General features: G+C 42.4%; 1 protein-coding gene and 1 long non-coding RNA gene across 2 annotated transcripts; both read right to left on the reverse strand.

Moving 5' to 3' along the window:
- Positions 1-2,506: 2,506 nt before the first annotated feature.
- On the reverse strand, positions 2,507-5,552 carry LOC140930424 (uncharacterized). The gene is made up of 3 exons (XR_012164852.1): positions 5,409-5,552; positions 3,486-3,621; positions 2,507-2,744 (listed from the first exon to the last, which is right to left on the reverse strand). It is a non-coding gene; the product is annotated as an uncharacterized lncRNA (long non-coding RNA).
- Positions 5,553-5,763: 211 nt separating this feature from the next.
- LOC140931535 (uncharacterized) lies at positions 5,764-11,445 on the reverse strand. The gene has a single exon (XM_073381342.1). The coding sequence runs from the start codon at positions 11,443-11,445 to the stop codon at positions 5,764-5,766; it is 5,682 nt and encodes a 1,893-aa protein (XP_073237443.1).
- Positions 11,446-15,773: the final 4,328 nt, after the last annotated feature.

A 15,773-nucleotide genomic window follows, 5' to 3' on the forward strand; every position in this document is an offset into this window, starting at 1 on the left:
AAAAACAAAAAAAGGAAAGTTAACTTGCATTTAAAGAAATAAGTTGTAAATATGTACTAGATTAAGTGGTTAAAAATCGCTTTGTATTTTGTGCTTAATAGTTAACAATTATTCCACGAGTGCGCGTTGGATATGAGATTGTGATAGCCAACGAGTGGCGTAGCACCGAGTTGGCTATAATCATCTCATATCCAACAAGCGCGAGTGGAATAATTGTTTTCTTAAAAACGCCCAGAAAATATCGAGAATTCTTCCCGACTATATTCGTAAAAACAACCGATTTTTAACTTGTTTTTAATTTTTAATTTTAACTTGTTTTTAATATTTGGGGAGCGTGGTAGATGGCTCATATACCATGATAGCTAAGCCAATCAGAGCTCTAGAATTTCACTATCCAATGACTCAGTTTTTAATAATTAGGAATATTGCATAAGTCATTAGAGTTTAGAAGAATAATCTCTTTTTTATCGTTTAGTGGAACTAGTATACAGGAACGCTTAGTCAATTTTAAAATTGTAGAGGTTTTGGAGTATTATTTTAATTTATATTATTTTGATACGTGTTTTCTCGAGATCGTTTATGCTCTTTGTTTTCCGTTAGAGAGGACTCACTGTTGTGGTGGATTTCGTCACAGGTGACGCAGAAGTCTTGAGGTGAGGCATCCTTTGAACCATCTGAGGTGTCCCCAGTAACAGCAGCTTTGACTTGTCTGAGTTAATAAGCAAGCGGCCCATTTGAAAACCAGGTAGCAAAATCTCCCGCAGATCCTCTGTTAACTGAGCCCTTAACTACGCTGGTCACTCCGACAGGAAATGACATAAGGAATTGCGAATAATCAATATAACAATTCAGTGAGGCTGCATTTGGGACAGCTGATGGCAGATAAACAACGTAGATATCAAAGAGCGCAGGACCCAGAATAGAGCCTTGTGGAACGCCAGTGGATGATACACATCCCAGTTCTAACTAACTCTAGTTTGTTCTGCCGCTCAAGTAACTTCTGAACCACTCAGTCGCATTCCTGGAGAGTCCCAAACCTCGAAGTTTCCTCAAAAGGATTCTATAACGCTCGATGCTACCGAGAGCTTTCGACAAGTCTAAGAGCCTTTACGTCGGCTTCGAATTGATAAGACAGGATGAGGGCCAACGGCTTGACGTCACCGCCCAATTACGCGATCATCTGAACTAAGACAAGATCATAACTCACAGCCAGTATGATCTTGCGAATTTAAAAGACTCTGGTTGTTGGTCAAGGCGAGGTTCAAACCCAAGTCCTCCCGCTCGGCACCCGGCAGACTGTCGCTCTCCCAACTGAGCTATAACCGAGTGACGGTATATCTATTGAGAGTGCACGTCAACAGGATTAGCTTGTGAAGGGAGAGGAAAACACCCTCTAGGAGCTTTGTGGTCCATTAAGCCCGTTAGCGGCGTAACTGGTTTATGCCGGCCAAGTTCACTCTTCATCCATTCACCCCCTTTTCCAGCAAAAAACTCAACCACAACGTTTAGAAAATAAGCGTTCAATATTGGTGCATCTCTAATCAGTTTAGATAAACGCGACCAACAACGTCGATATCGGCGACAATAACCTGTGATCAAACTTAAACCACAAAGCAATTATTACAAACCGAGCTAAATTTGCATACATATCAGTTGGTATAAATATAAGAAAAAAAATCCTACCATCTTGATTCTAATTGAGGTATATTGCTATTTACAGATCGGGTAGAGATATATTTTAAAAAAACGTAATGCAAAATATGTTTTCTTTCTTTTCTGGAAAAATAATCAGCTATTTAGGATCAATACAATTTTCAAATCGAATGTACCACATGAGTTTCAGCTTATTGTTACCGCTTGGTTATCACATTACTGTTTAATCTCTCTTTCATTTCACTTAACACATAACTTATTGAAACTGAGGTACACTGTAAAACCCCAACCACTCGAAACCCCGTCCATACAAATCAGATTTTTTCGCTGGAACATTTAGGACGACAATGCTTCGAGTAAACGGGTTTCTGCAGTACAATCGCTAAGCAAAGACTCGACAAGCCCGGAGAAAAACGATGAACGGACAAGACAATAACGAGAACTGAAACTTTTATGCGTGTACGAAATTACGAGTTGCTGAAAGTATCAAAATATTCCTAGTTCACTCTGGGCTTGAAGAACTATATTAATAAAAGAAATTGATTTTGGTTTATTTACAATTTCAAGAGGACTTTTAGGACCTAAAAGGTCATATTTGACAAAAATAAAAATGCTGTGCAAGTTCTTGAATATCATTAGCTAATGCTTTAAGCTTAAGCTTAGTATTACAGTTTCGTGGTGATGTAAATGATTTCTTAAAAACAAAGAGCGCAACTCTTTTGGAGCTAAAACAGTCAATCTACTTTGTATTCAACTATCACTTGTTCGAAATCTGAATTCACGAGTACCAAACAAAAAGTCATGCGTATTAAACCCTAGTAGGTCTAGTTACTTTTATTCTTCCGACTTTCAACATCGGAGCTGGTCGTTTTTCGTCGTAGCCTTTGTTCCTGACGTCGTGTTTTTTTTTGCTGCCAGTCGGCAGCCTATTGGCGCGGTCGGAGGGTTTTTCTTGCCCGTAGTGATTGACAAGCTGTCGATTACGCTGCTCGGGGGGAAAATCGATCAATACTTCTCTATTATACGTGTGCTTGAAGGAAAGGCCATCGCTGTCTGATAAATTGTTATCTCCTTTCCTTTCTTTTCCAATCCTGAAAAGTGAGTGAAGATAAAATGCTTGACTTTATCACCTCTTAAAATACTCAAAATACGCATAAGATTAAGGGAAAGTAATTTCCTCCGGACCGTTAGTGGTAAATTACAGAAGATGGCTGGTGATAAAGAAGAAGAAGGCCATCTGTCTTCAGCTGTTAGCAATCAAAGCTACTGACCACAAATGATCACAAGGGGATGCGCACCATTTCCACCAGACATTACGAACTGCAACTTTCACCTCTTTCCAGATCGCAACACGGAATTTTGTAAACGCCCCAAGCGATGGACAGCGATGGGATGCACTGGCAGGCTACAGGCATCCACGCTTCTACGCTTCTACGCTCCAACGCTTCCACCCCTACGAGCAGCGGTTCAGAAAGAAAACGGTTCTTGTGAAGTGTAGGTCCTGAACCATTACCAGAACAAAACTGGACCCGCGCAAATCCACACAGTATATTCAAGGTATTGACCTGCCACCTTCAACTTGCATGGCGAACTCTTTGAAAAGAGTTTAGAACAGATTAAGGGCGTATATCTACTAGGCACGGCGGAAACAGCCACAAAAAGCCCGCGCATACAGCTGTCTGTCCTCGCTCTTCACCACTTGGGTTATTTCCCGCGAAAAGTCCCTAGCGGCGAGCAAGGAGAGAGGGGTGTATCCGCAAGCTAAACACTAGTGAACCACTTAACACCTTTTAATGGTCGTTGACAAGCCAAACGCCTAACGAAGTACGTACTTGAATATTCCCTTGTTGAATGGTTTCTTGACAGCAAGCTTCTGTTGCACTGCATTGAAATCCGCGTTACTTTGCATTGTTACAGGTACCTCTTCTTGAGATTGACTACGTGCGTGACCATTGAGCATGTCACTTCCTGTAAACATGTCACGCAAGGAACTCATAAGTCACGCGATATCTACTTGTGTAAGTCGAGTGGCTACTACTGTCTTAGAACGACTTTTGTTTCTTCCCAGAGCGGAATATCGTTATTTTCAGAAGAATAACGAGAAAATCAGACCAAGGGGTCAATATTTTCAGAGTAATCACTTCCAGGGGTCAAACCTGTTACTATGTACTGACTCAAAAAACCGTGAACACCAGAAAAATTTCTCGAGCACTATTGTGTTACAATAGCTGGGAGTCAGCAATAAATGTCCGTGTATCAAACAATCCTCGATTAAATCTTTGACCTTGAGGAAGTAACAAAACCGATTGTTCCTTCAGTATTCATTATTATACATTTTTGGATTCTGTTCACATTTTTATGTACGAAGATCTCCAACTGTATGCATTTAAACTGATCATTCGTTCCTAGGCGATACATTGTGAGATAAGTGATAAGTGGTTAAAGCTGAGGTCCGATTTTTTGTTTTAGTGCCTTGGTGCTTTTGGTAAAGTAATTGGGAACAAGAAGATCGAGAATTCATTGTGAAAAATGGGTCCTGAAATTGGTCGAAGTGGCGAGAAAACTTTGATGTGAGCTTAAACTAAGGACACCCTGCAAAATTGTAAGTGTTTTTAACGTGAGAATAGTAGCATTAACTCCTTAATGGCTTACCCTTTGGCCTCCATTTATATTTTCATACAACTTTATCACATTCATAAGCTCTAGAGAGAATTCAATAAAAAACAAACTTTGAGTGTGCTACGGACGTCAAAATTGGTCCACACGTTGGGGTTTCACAATCAGGGCAGTTTAGCTTTCCAGGATAAGTTTTAACAGCAGAAACAAACTGTGGCCAGGAAATTGTAATTCAGCTCACATTTTTGCAACGCAGATCTAGTCACAAAATTTACCAAAATTGAGCTACTTAGAACTCATCCTTTTGGCATGTCTTACAAAATGACTGGAAGGTTCTTAGAGATGAAAAGATATTCATTGCATCTGGAGTAAGCTTGCCAAAGGTCTTTTGCTCAAAAATCTGACTAAGGCAAGCATTGCAATGCATTTCCAAAAAAGACTGGCATTGTTGTCTTAAATAAGCCCAAAGAGGTTCCTTGACTTCTCTTAACAATCTACTGTTTTCTGGTGACTCAATATATCTTGAGCGTGTGTTAAAAAGAAGCTCTGTGAATTCATTTCTCACAGCCGGTCAAAGTTGATAAATGTGGCAAAAACAAACTCGATGCTATTTCTAGAAAACTATCCAAGGCACAAGAAAAAATTCGAGGAATGCTTAAAGCTGAATTCATGAAACTATGACTTTTTCGTTTCAGCATTATTAAACTTAGCTTTCAACTGAGGTAATACCGTATGAACGAAAATTCAAAACGTGACATAAGCTTTATTTACGCTGACGCGTGACACGATACACAGAACAAGAGTTTTCGAAGCGACCTCTGGACCTCTAGAACTCTGAAAACATGCCAATATCACAACCCATGGGTCACTAAACCAGTTCTTTGTCCTTTTCTGAATAACTGAAAATACTTTAAGATTGTGGTGCGAGTCTTTCGCGCCCAGTTAGGTTTGACTTATGTCTGAAAAATCCAAGAGTGACCGTGTCTGTCGGTCAAAGACATCGACGAGCAATGCGAGTTTCCTCAAAGTCCTCGATGAGCAATACGAGTTTCCACAATTTAGACTCAAGATCGAATGGAGTTCGATGCGATTTTTCCACAAATAAACTTAAATCTATCTAGAAAGCTATACACACTTACCTTAGTGGACTTCAGAACCTCGTAGCGTGACTAGTTGTTTACCATTCATAAAAAAAAATTCCAGAAATTTTGGTTGAGAAATTTTGGTCGGTAAGAACGGTACGTGTCGTTTACCACTTGCCTAAAATTTCCGGTTTGTCGCGCCGCGCTAGACTGGATTCTAGTTACAACATGTGTTAAGGAAGCGATGGAATACAAACTTGAACGCTTGAACACAACTTTAATCCGCTCGATTTACAATACACACCGATTTACAACAGGTTGATGTACTGCCCGGGAACCCGACTTACAACAAATCTACGAGCGACTAGCAAGGAAGTCACGTGACGTGTTATCTACATAATTTATTCTACTCTCACAGGTCCAGTCTCGCGGGGCTTTTAATGACCCGAGTACGAGTACGACGATGGGCCGTAACATTCTCCCCACCTTGTCCTCCTTCGGGGAGAACAACTCTCTTCTTAGGCTTACGAATAGGTACACTTTTAACATTAACAGAGTTCGCTCGCGGCTTCTCCCCACCGTCAACAGGAACATCAGCTTCACGGGTAACTTGTGGGGCCGCTGCATCAATTTCCAATCTGTGTAAGCGTTGAACAGGCCTGTTGAATACACCCTTCTGTGCTTTCACGGTAGCCGTTCGCACGAGTCCGTCCTTACCAGGATGAACCTTTTCCACCCTGGCCATTGGCCACTTGGTACGCGATACATTATCATCTGAGACCAATACGATATCACCTTCTCGAATGGAGGGGTTTTCCTCTTGCCATTTACTTCTCACGGACAGAAGGTGCAGATATTCTCGTTGCCAACGTTTCCAATAGTGGTTAAGTAGTCTCTGTAGGTAAAGATACCTTTCGACAGTTCTTTTACTAGACTCCTCCAAGTTTTCTTCTTTACTCTCAGGTAACTGGTTAATTGGTCTACCAATTGCAAGATGAGCAGGTGTAACCGGCAAAGGGTCTCTGCAATCGTCGCTCACTGCCGTTAATGGTCGCGAGTTGATGATGCCTTCAATTCGAATTAATAATGTGTTCAACTCAGAAAAGGTGAGAAGTGCCTTTCCAAGCACTTTACGCAATGATTCTTTGATTGCTCTGAAAAATCGTTCCCACCTTCCGCCTCGCCATGGTGAACGCTCGGTGATGAATTTCCACGTAATCCCTTTCGACGAGAGCTCAGAATTAATTCGATTTCGATCCAATGTATCCCACACCGTTCGACTTTGAGTACTAGGATCATACAATTTCTGGATTTCCTTGCTTGCAGCCTTAAAGGTTTTTGCGTTGTCGGACCACACTGTATGGCAAAGACCTCTGCGGCTTGTCATGCGACTAAAGGCTTGTAGAAACTCATCAGTGGTAAGGCTGTGTGTTAGTTCCAAGTGAATCATACGAGATGATGCGCATGTGAATAGACAAACGTACACTTTCTGTATGGTTGAACCTTCTTTTACATAGAGAGGTCCTGCGAAGTCAGTTCCAACATGCGCGAAAGCTGGTGAACATGAAACTCTCTCTTCCGGCAATGGGCCCATTTTCTGCGCGCAAGGTCCAACTCGCTGTTTTTGGCAAGCCACGCATCTTCTGATAACACGTTTGACTTCTCGTCTCCCTTGGGTCAGCCAAATTTTCTGTCTTAAGGTTGACAGTATGCTTTCTGGGCCCACATGTAACATGATCTTGTGTAGGTCTAGTACCATCTTTGCGACTTCGGGATGTCCGTGAGGCAATATTACTTGATGCTTGGTCTGTTCAAGTAGATCAGCAAACTGCAGTCGGCCACCAACTCTTATAACCTGATCCTCTCTGTCATAATACGGGTCTAGTTTGAGAAGGCGACTGTTCTTGGGAAGAGTTTGTCCGGACTTTAGCAACTGGTAATCTTCTTTATAGACCTCTTCCTGTACCCACTTACAACACTTAAGCTCTGCCTTCTTCACTTCTTCTGCCGACAGTTCACTTTCAGAAGACTTACATTTAGTCTTGAACAACTTGACTGCTCTCAGTACATAAGCGGTTACTCGAATCAACTTTAACCATGTCCCGTAACGCGACATATCAATTAACGGCTCTCTAACGACTGCTGTACAACCATGAGCAATTTTCCTTTCCTCTTCGCATACTTCAGAGGAGACAATACCACCTTGGGGCTGAACGGGTAAAGGTTTGTTACTCGAAGACAGCCACCGAGGTCCATTCCACCATAAGATATTGGCAATCATATCATCACAGCTCAACCCACGCGTCAACAAATCTGCAGGATTCTCCTTACTAGCACAGTACCTCCAACACTCAGGATCCCACGTGGACTGTATTTCTGCCACTCGATTCGCCACGAATGGTTTCCAACGAGAACTCTGACCTTTTACCCAATGCAGTGCCACCATACTATCAGTCCAACACACAACACTAGTCACTTCCATAGGCAAAGTGTCTACAACAAACTTCAACAACCTGGCATTTACAACTGCAGCTAAAAGTTCCAGTCTGGGTAGTGACACTTTCTTGATAGGTGCAACTCGGGACTTTGATATTACCAGCTGCGAGGATACATGACCTTGCTTGTCTGCTATTCTGATGTAAACTGCTGCTCCGTACGCTTTAGGAGAGGCATCTCCAAAACCATGTAGCTCTATCTTAGACTCTTGCGTGATGCCATTTCCGAAGCATCGGGGTATGGTCACACCTTTCAGTTGCAACAACTCTGACTTCCAATGTAGCCACTTTGCTTTAATTTCACTGTCCAAAGGGTCATCCCACAATAATCCTTTTAACCACAGTTCTTGGAAGAGGATTTTGGCTCTGACAGTGAAAGGAGATATCAACCCTAAAGGGTCAAATATTTTCGACGCTAGACTAAGCAGGCTTCTCTTTGTCATTGGATCCGGAGATAAGACAATTCCACCCGGTGCAAGAAATCGGAAGTGGTCAGAGGTCAAATCCCATGAGACTCCAAGCGCTTTAAGGGGTTCACTCGACTCAAACTCCACCAGTGACGATGAGGCTCTTTTGGCTGAGGCAATAGCATCCATTACGAGCTGTGAGTTACTTGCCCACTTTGTCAAGTTAAACGCCGCTTTACACATGATCTCTGACATGTCTCGTTGAAGTTTCACAGTCGAGTCCACCGTATCGGCTCCTGTTAGGACGTCATCCACATACATGTTTTGTAGAATTTCTTGGACTGCATTTGGGAACAGTTCTGCGTATTTTTTTGCATGAGCATGGACCGTCGAAATAGCAAGGAATGGACTTGAGTTCACACCAAATGTCAGTCTTTGCATTCTATAAACTTTGGGTGTTTCGTTAGACTGTAAATCTCTCCACAGGTAGCGGTGAACGTCTCGATCCTCTGGCGCTAGCTTGACCTGAAGAAACATCTTTTCAATATCTGCTATGAGACCAATTCTGTTTGTTCGAAATCGAATGAGTACAGATGCAAGGTTGGGCTGTAAAGCAGGACCGGGAAGGACACAATCGTTGAGAGAAACACCATCTCCTTCTCGCGCGGAAGCATCAAACACGATTCTGCACTTAGTCGTCGTTTTGTCATCACGGAACACAGCATGATGCGGCAGGTAGCGTACAGTTCTATCTTCATCATTCTCGTTAGGCACTACCTCTGCAAATCCTTTCTCTACATATTCATTGATTGCAGAATTGTAAGCTTTAGCTTTCACAGGGTTATGTCTTAACCTTCTTTCGATGCTTTCCAGACGTCTAACAGCTTGCATGTAGTTACTTTCCAGTTTAGGAGGGTCACGTTTCCACGGCAGTCGTACTTCATAGTTCTTTTCGTCAAATTTCAATCCTCTATTGAAGTCAGCAACAGCAACTTCCTCCTCCCGGGAAACAACAGTGTTTTCAGTCTCAGCGATGCCAATAGATTCCAGTTCCCAGAATCTTTTCAAGCTTTTAGTGAGTCCACTGTTTTCTACAACGGTAAGCATGGATGTGGTATACCTTGAGTAACGGTTTACTTGTCCGGTAAGAATCCACCCGAGATGAGATTCAACAGCAACAAGTGACTCAGATGAACTACCTTTCTTGTACAACCCAGTTACGAACGAGTAGTAAAAGTCTGCACCAATAAGGACGTCTACTTGGACGGAATCGCGAGGGTAGGAATCTGCGAGAGTTAAACCTTGAAGATGAGAGTTCTTACGAAAGTCTAACTGCACTGGCCCGAGGGGGTTACAAATCTTGGGAATAGCAAGGGCCTCCATCTCCACCTTGGAATCTCCTTTCATTGGCGAAAGTGCAAATTTAACTCTCTGCAATCTCTTGGTTTCACTAGTTGTTCCACCAAGCATTGTAACACTTAATAACTCTGAAGGACCTTGCAAGCCAAGGGACTCTGCAATGTTCTTGCGCACATATGAACGTTGACTACCAGAGTCTAGCAAAACACGGACTTTCATTTCTTGACCATTGACAGTTAACCTCGCCAGCGCTGTCTGTAGCAGTGTTTCCTTCAAGGGCAATGCCGGTTTAGCTGACGCTAACCCACTTAAACTGATGTTGGAAGGCTGCTGGGGTGTAGCCACTAACTGCTGACCATGTAACAATTTATGATGACGGCGGCCACAATTTGCCACAGAACACTTAGGTTGGCGACAAATCTTGGAAAAGTGCTTGTGGTTGCTGGGCTTTAAACAATTGAAACACAGTTTATTCTCTTGAACTAGCTTCCACCTGTCATCTAGTGACTTGTCATTGAAAACTGGGCAATTTGGCGACTCGTGACCTGCCTTACAGAAATTGCAGCTTGGACCAGTTAGCTCGCGTGCCTCACCAAGTAATGCAGAGGCTGTATACGCTCCATCCTCACCACCCATTCGAGGAAATGAAGGCTTTCTTCTGTTATCTCTACCCTTATCAGAACTGCGATTGCTTTGGGTATTGTTCACATTACAACCTCTCTCCCCCGCCTCTTTGGATACAACTTGGCGGTTCAGAAATTTGAAAAACAACTCAAGATCTATTTTATCCTCTTGAGTGTCTGCAAGCTCCAACTCCCATTTTTCTAGTAACTGAGGTGGCAACTTGGTCTCAAAGATGGGTAACAAAATACAACCATGACTCGTTGGATCTTCACCAAGCGCTTCTAAGGCTCTGGTTCTATTCATAAATGTGTCATAAAGATCTCTAAGGGCGGATGCGCTGACCGCCGACTTAGCATCCATCTGGATGACAGATTTCACAAGGGATGAGATTATCATACGTTTTCTTCCATACCTGTGTTGGAGGCAATGGACCGCTGCTTGATAATTTGCTCCAGTTACTTCAAATCCTTCTATTGTTTGTAAAGCATTACCAGTAAGCACTGAGCGTAGGTAAGTAAACTTCTGTACCTTGGGTAAGTCATCATTGTTATGCACTGCGGCTTCAAACTGGTCCCAGAAGTTTTGAAATTTCAACACATCCCCATTAAACTTTGGCAGTTCAATCCTGGGCAATTTAAGACTTGAAGATTGACGACTGTCAGTATGTGTATTTTCTTTTGAAGACTGATGATCTTCCACTTTGGAATCCTTTTGGAGGTATTCATGAGCAACATCGATAGCTTTATCCACCACACGTAAAAGGTCTCCCCATTTGCGAAGTTCTTCTTCTATCATATCCTCCGCGATCAGCGCCACTATTTCATTTCTCAGCTGAAGATATTTCTCTCTATGCACGGTAAGTCTTTCAATTCTCAGCTTTACTTTCACTTTGTTACTGGTACTTTGACTAAGCTCCGAAATTTCCCGAATCAGCCCGTCCATATCTATTTGCAAGGCTTTGGCTTTGCGTCTGATCGAATTAATCTGTTGAATTTCTACTTCACTCGAAGACTCCGCTGACTCAGCAAGATTCATTTCTTCCTTCGACTCTGGTTTGACAACATTTGACTTTGAATCATCTACCAACCTTTCAATCAAGACCTTCTTTTTTCCAGTAGTTGGTAATCCTTTTTCTTGAAGCAGCTTTCGCAGCTGATCGACTGTAAGTTGCGATAAATCATCATTTTCGGTCTTTGGACTGGCGGCCATCTTATCGCCCACGTGGTGATGACCTTGCGAAGAATTACAAATTTACTGTTCAAATGTCACCTTGTATCCGGCTGTGAAGGACCATGTTAAGGAAGCGATGGAATACAAACTTGAACGCTTGAACACAACTTTAATCCGCTCGATTTACAATACACACCGATTTACAACAGGTTGATGTACTGCCCGGGAACCCGACTTACAACAAATCTACGAGCGACTAGCAAGGAAGTCACGTGACGTGTTATCTACATAATTTATTCTACTCTCACAGGTCCAGTCTCGCGGGGCTTTTAATGACCCGAGTACGAGTACGACGATGGGCCGTAACAACATGAAACTAGTACGAACAGGCCATTTTCACGATGACGATGTTTGACTACAACTACCAGAATTCATTTCGTCTTTGTTCTCTTATTTAAATTTGTCAATTCCACTGAGGTTTATTGACAATAGGCTTAATTTGCACAAGAAAATAGCAAACTGAAGGATTCTGGTAGTTGTAGTAAAATGACGACATCGTGCAATTGTCCCAATTTGTAAATGGTAAACAAATTTCCATTCGGAACGTCCCAATCGGGAAAACGGGACTTCCTTTTCAGAATTTCCGTTTGTCCCGGGAATTTTCCAGTGGGACGAAACAAAAAAACGTTTACCATTTACATCCCAACTAGAATTTCCTGAAATTTGTGGTAAATGGTAAACAACCATAGACTCCGCTCCCAGAACCCTTCACGTGTTTATTCTACCCCCAGCGAACTTTCGGCAATCCTTTGCGCACTTTGCGGCAATCCTTTGCGACCCGTGCTCTCAAAAATGGAGATTTTTCCTGCTACGGCAAAATTCTCCTCCCTATATACGCGGGGACTTGTAGGGTACCTCCTCGGGCTTTGGCCATCTGCGACGAAACCTGCGGGGACAATAAGTCTGGTCTAAGAATAAAACAATATTAAACTAGCAGTGTCATGGCTGTCAACCCCCCCACGCCTTCAAATATTAAGAATTAATGGGGAAGGCAGAATAGATGACGTCATAATACGCGGCGCATGACGTCATTTGTGAAAAAATACGCGCGAAAAAGATGTTGTTGGAATTGTAACATTTGACCTAATTGGTTTACTTCCCACCAATCACACTGACTGCTTATATTTCAACGGCATACCGGAATTTGTGAGGAAACGGTTCAATGTTAGCAGTAAAATAGCTCAAATAAGGCAAAATATTTGAAATTTCATTTTGCGAAAGTCGAATCCACAAGAAATGGCGAGCTTCGGCGATTATCCGGGAGATTTCAGACTCTAATCTGGAGACCGGGAGAAATGGTTCAAAATCTGGAGTCTCCCGGATTATCCGGGAGAGTTGACAGCCCTGCAGTGTAGCCAACCGCCTGTTGTCTCCGTTGATACTAAATATCATTGATACCAAGATGTTTCCTGGAAAAACAATAAAACGATACAGCTATTGATGAGCCACATATAGAACATACAAACTAAGACTAAAAAGACCTTCTCGACGAAGTTTCTACTAATCCGATAAAAAAAATGTAGAAATCCCAATCGACTCAGGTATATTAAGGGCTGGGTCTGCCATTTTTTTGTTCTGAAATATAAGGGGATGGTCTATCTCCATAAGAAAATCATGTGGCAAGAGTGAGACGTGGTTATTGCATTAACCCTGTTAAGATAGTGTTTTTGAGAGTTAACATCACCATGGTAACGTTTTGCGTGACCAAGTATTTTTTTATTTTTTTATTTATCAGCTTCTCCAAGAGGCCTGGATTACTCACTGGCAGAGCAAGCCTCACTACGAGTTCCAGAAACGCGTCACTTCCGTATTTTTTCTTTAAGGATTCTGCAGGCAGGGTAAAAAAGACTTTTACTGAGCATTTTTATTGGTGTTGTTTTTACCTACCTTAAGTACTTTCCAAATGCAACTGGAATGGTAGTATGCCTACCCTTGATGAATGTTTTCTGGCTGTCACGTGACAAAAACAATCGTTACATTTCAATGACCAAGGGACCTGGACATGCATTCCAGTACTACATTCCGATACACAAAACACTTTCCGCACGTTATTAACTGGGCGGCCTGTGGTGAGCCCAATTTAAGAAATGGGTTTCATTTTTTTCTTGGCGGGGGGGGGGGGGGGGGGAGGGGTATTTCTGGGACGTCGTAGTGGGGGTGCACCGTCCGCCACATCTAATCTTTACACTATTTCAGAGCAATGTCTATAAGGTTAATGTAAGAGAGTTCCTCCCCCGGGATAAAACGGACAAAGGAATGTCCTGGGGAATGTGCTTATTGTAGATCATCATGTCAAAAAAATATTATGTATATTCGCTAGGATAGTTAAAAAGGCTTCATAACGCAATGTCAGACAAAAACAAAACTTAAATTTAATTTGCTGTGTTAGTTTTAAGAACCAGAATTGATAAATGTACTGCTTGTTATTAACAGCGTTTTCACCTGTAACGACAATTATTTTTGGAATTTCCGCTTAGGTCAAATTAGTCACGCTTTATTTTGGGGAGCAGAGGGATTGGGGAAAGAGTGCGTGAAAATAACGCTTATTGTTTCCTGCTTAGAATGGCTCATTTGCTTATTTTTATTCATAATGGTGGAATTTGAAAAGGTACTATCCAGCCCTGACTTAAAAATGGTACTCATATTTGTTATTACGAAACTCTTCCAAAAGGGTACAATGTTCAATTGAGTAACTGTTTTATCTCTCACGTGGGATGCTACGTTACGCAATCGTAAGCGACATCACTGATGGCATAAGTGTGCAGCCACCCCCTCACCCAGGGAAATTGGCTGCTCAGTTAAAATCGCCTTTTGGCGATTCTCGTTTGTTAAGATAGTGTGCATAGGTTCTCCAGCGGATGACCTGAAGTTAAAAATGGTAATTGGATACCTTAATGAGTCAAGTGATCCTTATCCGACCAGCAGCAGATCGGGGAGGGGGAGGGGTGTACTTCCTTATAAGAGGCTAACGGAGATATGCCCCTGGATAGGGAAGCACTTTCACGACTAGATTGACTGAAATGGGGTCGCATTTTCAATATAGTTACTAGAATGGGGTCGCACATTTTCGGTTTTGGGGGTAAGAAAACTCTTCATATTTATGGTTAGCAAACGTACCAAAATATTTGTACTGTAAGTTTAAAATTAAGTGTGCTTCATTCATTTTAAAAAAATCATTTAAGGATGACTTTTTTAAAGCATTTGTAAGGTAGATACATAACTAGAAAGTGACTAAGTTGGGATCGCGAAAATTGCATATTTGCCCAAAAGTGACTAAGATGGGGTCTATAACTGGCCACAGAATAGACTTTAATGGGGTAGGGGCTCTGAGAGGTTCAAAAGTTACTTGACCGACAGACTACGGTTAGTTAGAATTGGGATGCATATCATCCACTCGTGTGTTATGTCATGGCGTCCCACAAGGCTCGATTCTGGGTCCTGCCCTCTTTGATATCTATGTTGTTGCGATCTGCCATCAGCTGTCCCAAATGCAGCCTCACTAAATTGTTATGTTGATGATTCGCAACTCCTTATGTCATTTCCTGTTGGAGCCACCAGCGTAGCTAAGGGCTCAGTTAACAGAGGATCTGCGGGAGATTGCTTCCCGGTTTTGTCAAAAGGTCTTGCTCATTAACTCAGACAAGTCAAAGCGGCTGTTACTGGGTACACCGCAGATGCTTCAAAGAATGCCTCATCTAACGATTTCTGCGTCACCCTGCTTGGAAAGTCTATAACACCATCACAATCAGCAAAGAGCCTGGGAATTTTCTTGGATGCAAGTTTGACGTTCAATTGGCACATCACTGAGGTAGCCTCCAACAACCTCGTCTCCAGAGTTTTTCCCTTAAAAATTAGGAGGGGCGCGAAGAGCCTTCAAATGTACTCAATCTCTGACTCGGTCAAGTTTTGAAATCTTGTTAAGCATCTGCCTGAAAATCCACTCTATTGTCAGTAGTAAATGCACTCGTATTTAGTAAGCGTTAAGTTCACTCCTCCGTTTGAGAGAACACTACAAAGAGATGCATTGCGCAGAATTTTGCTACCCACATTGCGGGCTATTAATGCCGTACTACGCTCGATGATGTCGAGAGCTTTCGACACTGAGTCTAAGAGCGCTTTACGTCGACTTCGAATTGATAAGCCGACAAGATGAGGGCCAACGGCTCGACGTCACCGCCCAGTAACGCGATTGTCTGAAGTGAGACAGCCAGCCAGCATGGTCTTGCGACTTTAAAAGACTCTGGTTGTTGGTCAGGACGGGGTTCTAACCCAAGTCCTCCCGCTCAGCACCCGGCAGACTGTCGCTC

Source organism: Porites lutea, chromosome 3 (assembly GCF_958299795.1).
Source record: "Porites lutea chromosome 3, jaPorLute2.1, whole genome shotgun sequence".
NCBI lineage: Eukaryota > Metazoa > Cnidaria > Anthozoa > Scleractinia > Poritidae > Porites > Porites lutea.